The sequence below is a fragment of the Rhea americana genome, unplaced genomic scaffold (assembly GCF_003343005.1).
Source record: "Rhea americana isolate MKP2758 unplaced genomic scaffold, rheAme1 scaffold_37, whole genome shotgun sequence".
In the NCBI taxonomy this organism is placed as follows: domain Eukaryota; kingdom Metazoa; phylum Chordata; class Aves; order Rheiformes; family Rheidae; genus Rhea; species Rhea americana.
Window position 1 is genome coordinate 4,733,918 of NW_028186501.1, and position 8,902 is coordinate 4,742,819.

The 8,902-nt window shown below is 42.1% G+C and overlaps 1 protein-coding gene across 1 annotated transcript in view; it reads left to right on the top strand.

Annotated features, from left to right (window-relative positions):
- Positions 1 to 646: 646 nt before the first annotated feature.
- SPOCK1 (SPARC (osteonectin), cwcv and kazal like domains proteoglycan 1) overlaps positions 647 to 8,902 on the top strand; it is a 311,992-nt gene continuing 303,736 nt past the window's right edge. Inside the window, exons 1-2 of the mRNA XM_085312830.1 lie at positions 647 to 742; positions 1,139 to 1,306. Coding sequence (XP_085168956.1) covers positions 1,139 to 1,306 — 168 coding nt within the window. The 5' untranslated portion in view covers positions 647 to 742. The remainder of the gene's footprint in view (positions 743 to 1,138; positions 1,307 to 8,902) is intronic.

Below are 8,902 nucleotides of genomic sequence, written 5' to 3' on the forward strand. Positions count from 1 at the left end.
TCAAAAGAAATTTGGGACAACTTCCATGCTGTTAAAATCTCGTTATTTTTAGACACTGCAAAATCCATGACTGAAGATAGKCATACGCTATCCAGTAACTGAGGGTGCTGGGGGGGGGTATTTTTAAGGCCAACTTTATGGCTGTGGAATGGTTCAGACTATAGCAGTGGTTAAGAGTTCACTGACAGAGACACCCCCAGCCTTCCTCAGGGACAGCCTTCCCCAGCTGCCTGCCACACGCCGGGGCCTGCTGCCACCCTGAGGGTTCTCCCTATGCCAGGGCCATGCCGCCCTTGGACTTTCCAGGTGACCAGAGCAGCATCTGCCTCCCGCCTTCCCAAGGCCAGGTCCCGCTCTCCTCAGGGGGACAGGCCACGCGTTGCGTTGCTGCCATGGATCTTGCCGTGAGGGAAGAGGTGGCAGCTGCCGGTTGAAGCTCCATTTTGTTTCGTTTCCCTTCTCGCCCTGCGGGCGGGGGAGCGGGAGACCGTTAGCGCGACCGTTAGCGCGACCGTTAGCGGCGCCCCGCCCCGCCCCCACGGCGCTGCCGCCGCGTGGCGGCAGGTGGCGCCAGAGGCCGGCGGCAGGCGCGGAGGAGGCGCGGGGCGGGCGGGCGCGCACGCACGCGGACACCCGCCCGGAGCCGCCCGTCGGGGCTCGCCGGCTCTCCCACCCGCTCGCCCGAGCAGCGGCAGCGGCACAGCGCAGGGGAGGCGGCGGCGCTCGGAGCCCCAGCCCCAGGGTAGGGCTCTCCATCCCGCCCGGCGGCCAAACTTCGCGGAGGCAGCGCGGGTGGTCTCCGCCGGAGGCTTTATCATGCGGGCGGGGGGGAAGCGGGRGTGCTGGGGATTTAATTTTCCCCAGCTGGTATCTCCGCCCGCTCGGGGCGACCTGCTTTGTTTTTATTACAGAATTCCGATCGCTGCTGTTCCCCCGCCCTGCCGGGCCGGGCAGGTGGAGGGGGCAGCGGGGGCTCGGGAGCTGTGGCCGCGCCGCAGGCAGAAGTTGGTGAAGGGCTCGGGGCGGGGGGGAGCCCAAAGTTGCGGCGGCGCCAGCTCGGCTGCCCGCGGCGGYGGGTGGCCCGGGGGTGGGTTGTGTGTGTGTGTATGTGACACCGGCCCCGCTCCGCTCCTTGCAGATGTCGGCGGTGCTGGTAATCGCCGCCTGGTGCTTCCTGCAAGCGGAGAGCCGGCGCGCGGAGATCGTCACGAGTAACGGCAATCGCGGCGATTTCCTGGACAACGACAAATGGCTGAGCACCGTCTCGCAGTACGAGAAGGACAAGTACTGGAACAAATTCAGGGATGTAAGTACTGCCTCGATCTGCCGCGTGCTTCTCCCCCGCGGCCTCGGTTGCCGCTTGCCCGGGGGCGCCGGGCGCCGCCTGGAGGGCGCCGGGCGGCCGCGGCCCCCGCGCAGCCTGCGCCCGCGCCCGGCACCTCTCCTCTGGGCGGCAACTTCGCGAAAAGTTTCTGTGCCTGCCGCTTAAGAGACTAGTTAACCGTAGAACGGTGAAGGGTGGCGTGGGTGTAAGAAGGGGACGTTTACCAGTTCGAGCCACAAGGTGGTAAACGCTGAAGCTTTTGCTGCCTGCGGATTTGGTGAAAAACTGTAATTTTGCTGTCAGTTCTGCTCACGGAGGTTTTTGATGCTGGTGCAAGAAGCTATGCTTTGAGCCTTTTTTTTTTTCCAGTATTGAAAACAGGGGTATGTTTGAGACCCGTTGTGGCTTGTGTCTGTACAAAGCAACTCACTTTCTTTTAATGTTGCAAAGATATGTACTGCATAAGAGGTTAAGCTTCAAATCCCTCTAGTTTGCATGCAATTGAGCGTAGCAGGTCAATGGCACTGAGCGGAAATGCAACAGTAATGGTAAATGTAAGGTTAGTGAAGCTCCTTTTGCTTTTGTTGCCTGTGTGCTGGTAAGCTGTCTTCGAGTACCTGCTGCCAGGCCTGGTGCGGGCTGCCTGCCCCTGGGTCTGGGGAWCGTGACTGCCAGCGTTCATCATTAGCACGTTGTTGTTAAGTATCCTTTAAAGTATAGTGTTTGTGCTCTGTGGCTGCAGTGCAGTTCCAAGCTGGAAGAGGAAGACCATAGCTGGCTAGCAATTGCTCTGTATGACTATATGTATTTTTTGGTAACTGGTCTTCTATAATGTATTGAAAAGTTAAACTTCATTCAGTATTATACATTTGTCTCTGCAGTCTTAATACTGCATCCAACTTTGAAAAAAGGATCAAGACATTACAGTTAAATATGACCTGGCTTTGCCAAGCATTTTTTTTCCCCTTAAATACTGCTCTCCATCTTTTACAGAAAATTTTAGGCATTTTAATATATTTGGTCATCTTGCTGTCTGAGAAATCATGCTGCACTCAGCCTCTACGTAATGAAGTATTGCCTTAATGATGATATAGGTAGGTAGGTCAGAATATATGTTTGTGAGCAGTAACAATGATGATGTCCACCTAATGAGACTGCTAAAGTTCTCATACAATAGGCTCCTGGAAATGGCTATATAGTAGCAGTATTTTATTAAGAGGATACTGCAGTTAATAAGGACTCTCAGATTTTATTAGGCTTTAGAGGAACCTTTGTGATTATCTTGTTCAGTCTTCTGAGGAATGCAGGCTAAAGATTTCACTTCGTAATTTCTAAATCCAACTTGATCTGACAATTTGGTAGCATTTAAAAATGTTAAATTAAGGATTGACAAATCCCCCCCCCCTTTTTTTTTAATTAAGGACAGAATTGTGGCAAGGGGCGCTCGACATTTTTCAACAATCTCCTTCCCAGTTGACATCTTTATTAATTTGTACTGCTTGAGCTTAAAGTTATCATTTTATTTATTTATTTTTTTTTAATCTAGAGTCCTTGCAGTTTCTCTTCCCATTCCCCTCCCCCAGTTTCACAAGTACAGAGGCAAAGACATTGTCCCTATCAAGCAGAAGCAAATAGTATAAAGTTTATGCAGAGGTCAGGTATCTCTTTACCCAGCAATCTTAATAATTCTATTTAATTATTTTAAAATTAACATGCTACAAATGCATATGACTATCAACTCTTTTATGCAGCAAATTAATAGCATAAGGTTACTTATCTATTTTATGTTGCAAATTAATAGCATAAGCCTACTAAACTTTCTCAAAAAAGAAAACAAGCAGCTTGCACGTGTAAGTAAACTCTTAATACTTATTTTCACCTAAAGTAGCGTTAGTGCATTGTAACTTTCTGTGAGAGGACCTGTGCACACAGGTGAAGACATTCAGGGTTAATGGTTTCTACTACTATCTCTGTGCAGTGTTGGATATTTCTTAAGAATCAGATCTTCAAGGGACCATGAAAGAAACTGTTAGGTCTGGCAGAGAGCATTCCTCTTACATRGAGAGGAATCACTCTGATTCTTGTCACTGTAAGTAATCTAGTCCTTGCTTCATAGCTGTGTTGCCTGGAAATACACTATTAAAGCATTGGCATAAAAACTCCATAGTGAGGTGCATCATAACTTTATAGTATTAACTGCACTGCACAGGATAGATCACCATTTCATTCATTGTGGTTGAATTGTAGCGAAATTGTCTTTCCACCTGCCCTTTCCTCCATTCCCAAACTGCGACTGTATATCCATTATTGGATAAAATTCTCAGTTTGAGCTTTGTACAGGAGGCCAGAATATTGAAGTTAGCCATTGGAGCCAATACGTTCTTGGGCCTGGCACTATAGCTACTATAGAGTGTGGAAGGTCTAGCTTGCACACTGTCAATCAGCAGAAGTAGGGTTGGAGTAATAGTCGTAATTACTTTTAGCAGTCTTCTGAATTTTATTTCATGTTGTATAAAATGAAGTTGCATAAATATTTAGATAGCTGTGTCTGTATGTACTGTAGGAGGAACACTGCATGTTTGGAGCTGAGATTTGATTGCTGTGGGAGAGGTCGTGTTAAACTACTTGTTGCATGTATGTGCATATATGAATCTGCAATAATGTAGCATTCCCTAAAGGGGTGTGTGTGTATGGCATAGAATTAAATACAAAATTTGAAATTGTGTTTCTCTTATCTGTCAGTTATTTTTTTCARAATTGGTTAGTCAGCATTGTTGAACTATTATCTGCTGTGGCCTGATTTGAGAAGACAACTATTGATTATTTTTGTCTTTTTTTGGTTTTGATATGATCCGTATTTCTTTTGGAGAAAGACAACATGGTAGTTGCACGTAATGACCCAGTAGTCTTTACTCTTCTGTGAAAAGAGAGCACAGAAATAAACCCTATCTGAAGTCTGCATTGTATCCACATGATCAGACTAATTTTTAAGGCTGTCTGAATTTAATGGTGTGAAATGGTGACCTTTCAACATTTTCAAAAGGCCTCAAGGAATCTAGTTAAAATGACACTTCATAATACAATTTTTTCATATGGCTTGAACACAATTTGTACAATATTTAAATACTTAATTTTGAAAAACAAGCAGAGTCTCTAAGTGAATAGTGTAACCAATGTGATAGATTTGTTGTGAAGTGCATTTTGTCAGCAGTCTTGTATRCTGTCCAGCACCAATACTGGTGTAATATCAGATGTATTAATATGCTCTAAATCTTCTGAACTTGATATTCCTATCTGTTTTCCACACCTTTTACCAGGTGTGCCATGGGTTTTATATGTGACCAATGACAAAAAAGTAAGGTTTGCATCTTACGTCCTGTTTTATAGTTGAGGATAATAGTACTTCTCTCCCTCACAACCTGCTTTGAAGCTGTATAAAAGAAAAGACAGAGCTCAGGATCTGTGGTAATGCAGAATCCATTATTTACCTAATCTAAATAATGTATGTGACTTGAATGCTCAAATACCTACTAAACTGGAGCTAGTCTGTTGTTTAAGCGTCTAAAAAAAAATTAAGTCAATATAATTATTACTAGATAGAGGAAAAAATAGACTAGAGCCTAAGGGAAGGAAGAACAGCTGTTTCCTTGTACAGATTTTAGGTTTGGAAAAGTAGACATCAGGGATATGAAGGCCCTGTTAGACCTTTTGATATTATGGAAACAAATGTTAAGGCCCTGACTTTCAATCAAATCTATCAAGAGAAATCCTTTGGCTTAAGAGGAGCTTGAGCACAAATTTGATGCCTGAGTGTGAAATGAATTCTTATAAATCTCAGAAAACATTTATTATGTAAATAGCCATATGTGTTATTGTAATAGGTCACACTGCAGCATTTCATTGTGTTCATCGGGGCTTGGCATGTAAGGCATAGAAGTCTCTTCTTAGTGTTAGGCCTATCTTCTGTCTTTAATCAAAATTATATGAACAGACTTATTCTATTACTTGGATTTATGTCTTTTACATTATTAATGCTTATATATAAAAARGTAGTAGGTTCTACTAGATATGGATTAAATTGCAAAAAGAGAGGGGAAAAAAGTTAAATCAACTTAAGGAATCTAGTTTAAACCATACAAGGAATTTCTATGAAATGGAAAGCTAAAAATCTTGGCATGAACTCTGGTTTCAGTTCATGTTTATGCATGGCAGGTTGCCAGACCACATTCTGAGCGTTAACTAAGCTGTTTCTCTAAATTTTATTGCTTATGGAGTTTCAGATCAGGCAGCCATGTTAATACCCCCATGCATTCTCTGCCTGCATGCCTAAGAAACAAGGCACAAAATGTTGTCATCTGCATGTATACAACTTCTTAGAGTTATTGTGGGTAAATAGTTGCATGTAACTGAGTAGCATGAATAGTTAAATATGCTTAACTTTCCTGAGTTGGTCATTGTGAGACTAGCAGTCCCTGCTGTGATTCACTGAAAAGACAATGTTGTCAGTTGTTCCTGTATATCCTCTTCTTGAGCCTGTTTAGTTCATCCCCRTACATGATCAGAAGAGTAGTCCTAGGTAATAAAGCAAGTACATTGGTTAGGAACTGGAGGACCTGTATGGTTTATAGCTTTGCCACCAATGGATTGTTGGACTTGGGCTGGACTCTTAATGTTTCTGCACCTGCTTGTTACACATACCTTCCTCTGATTTGTTTAGCACAAAATTAGGAGTATGGTAGTGAAATTTGATAGCAGAGAGTTGGAAAACATGGCCCATGCTGAGGAGGGTTGGAATACCAAGCAGGTAGAGTTGGAGGACCTTGAGAACTCAAGGAAGAGAAATAAAATGAAATTTAAAAGTACAAAGTAGAAGGTTGCAGAATTGAGAGCTAACAAGATTTTATTCTGGGTCCTGGCAGCTCAACTTGAAATAGATGAGAGGGGAAACCTGTGTACTTTTATTGATTTGCAGACTTAATCTAAGTTATGAAAGTAATGCTACTCTGAAGAGAGCAAATATATTGTAGGAATGCATAAGATGGAAGATTTCTGGTTCCTCTGAAAAAATAAAATTGCCCAATGCATGGGGGAGAATACTAAATAGGAATATTGTGTTTCTGATCACCCAAGCTCAAGAAGGACAAACTTTAAAGAACTGGTGCACAAAGGGCTCCCAGCATAATAGGGGAAGAGAGCAGGTTTTAAGATATTAGCTAGATAAGTTTACTCACACAAAGCTAATTATGTAAGAGCAGATTTGCTTCAGAAAGCTTATTGAGAGAAATAGTAAAAGCTGCTTGGCATGAAGTTGAGATAGAGAAGTAAGTAGATACTGGCCACAAAATAATTTATGCTTGAGTTTAGGAATAAGATATTACTTTACCCACAATTAAATTTTAAAAAGTTAACTTAATGAGCAGTTCAGTTTCAGATTGGTGCTTGTATGTTAACAAAAGATTCTGGTATGGTTAACTGACCTGGATTTCAAGATTCAGGAGACCTTGAAGTTTTACCTCAGAAGTGTCTATTAAGATTAAAGCACTTAGCAGATGTTTGTCTTGCTTTCTGCTCTTACAGCTTTTAGCATGGTAGAACCTGATCTCAGATACACAAGTAGAGAATGATCCCTTGGGATTTTTGCGCTAACAATCCATTTGTGTAGGCTGGATTCTTTCTGCTGTCTGTTCCCTAGTGGGTACATGCCTCCAGTGTGCATCTCCCTACCAAGGACTGTCAACCAATTTCAAGATATCGTCTGATAAACTAGATAAAACGGCTGGGCTGTGTGATGGGACACCGGTACCTCGGGCTTGCTTCCTTGGAGATTATCATTCCAAGCCTACCTTGAGGTTTAATTGAGGGTAAAGATTGTGTGTACACAGAGTTGAACTGTAATATGTAAATCTACCCAGACACTCTAGCACAGTTTGTCTCCTATGGCAGTCCTTACTCACCAGCAGGACAAGATTGGAATATAAATGTGATTGCAAAGTACAATTGAGATGCATCTGCCAAAGATGCMTGAAATTTAAGAGTAGCAAAGGGTGAGACCAAACCTGGCTGAATGTAATTCATAATCAGCCTCTTAAAAACAGAAAAGATAAGCTTACTAAAAATGCCCTTCTCAAATTTGACACTTTCCTCCTGTAGTGGACAAGGAGAAAAATAATGGCATTTGTATTGGAATAATTAACTTGGCAGGTACAGAGAGTCCACTTCATGTAATTATCTGACATTTATCCAGCTTGCTTATGAATAACCTAAGACTTCAAAGCTAAATAGGTCAGTGAAAAGCTGGAGTATTAGTTTCTAATATGGAAATACCAGTGTGATTTCATGGTATAGCTTGAATGGTTTCCTCTCTTAAGGAAATACTTGATAGAATTCAATCACAAATCCCATCACTGCTATGGAATTCTGTGCATGCAGAGTTTTCACTAGTATGTTTTACAGGTTTTTAGAGTAACCTTTCTTGGATTCTACTGCCTTCTTTCTTCCTCTTAAATTTTGTAGGATCTTTTCCATAGAGGCTGGCTTTATTACAAATTTAAACACTAGCTTTGTGAGATTCCTGGGAGATGAATCTTCTGTTACGTTTCTGGATGTAGATTGTACAGTCTAAGGGTTGCAGTGGGAGCTMTAGGACATAAAATGATGTGAAGAACATGCTGTGCTTTAGAAGGACAAAAGAGAAATCTTTTGTTTCTTGATGAATGTTAGATTAAAACTGAATTAAAAAGTGGAAGAGGCCATTTCCTTGTGTTGCAAACAATGTCAGCACCTTCATTTGTGGAAAAAGATCAGTAAATCAAAGACCAGTATGTATTTGGGAGTAGATTTTGTTTATGTGTCAATCAAAATTCACTCTTGTAAAAGGAGGGGAAAAAAAAAAGCTAGATATTGTGTCAAGTCATGTTACTGTAATATAAAATGAGATGGATTAAAAATAGTGATAGGAGACTGGACTCTGATATGCAGTAGTATAATAGCAATGATTATTTACCCACTGATATTTGAGTGTAATTCTTGTTTTATTTCAGGTAATCTGTCCAGGATTAATGTTTACAGTATTAAGCTCTTTGTTGACTAATGCCAAAAATAAAAGCTTGGATACATTACTATGTTTTGAACAGCAAACAGAAGATTATTGCCATGTTTTCTCTCAAATATTTTTGATCTCTGTAACTTACAGTGTTAACCAAGAGGCTAGAAATATGTAATGAGTGATCCTCAACTACAGTGCCAAAATTGAGGGTTTTTCAGCGTTGATTCAATCCCTCCTTAACAATGYATATGTGTTTACTGTGGACAGAGTAAAAGCGGCCCAAATTTGGGGTGGTTCTGGGGAGCTGTTTTTACAAGAGGCAGGATTTCATGAGAGAAATGGGAGAGAGGTGTTATGTCCATGGTATGAAAACTCTTCTCATTTTGATAACATCTTTTTGTTTAAGAATTGTTTGCTAATTTCTCACTCTGAGAAAACGAAAGTGAGATTGATTCAAAAGATATATAATCAAATCTTGGTTATGTTCAGGTTGATGACTGAGATCTCAGGGACTTCAGTGAGGCCAGAGTTTG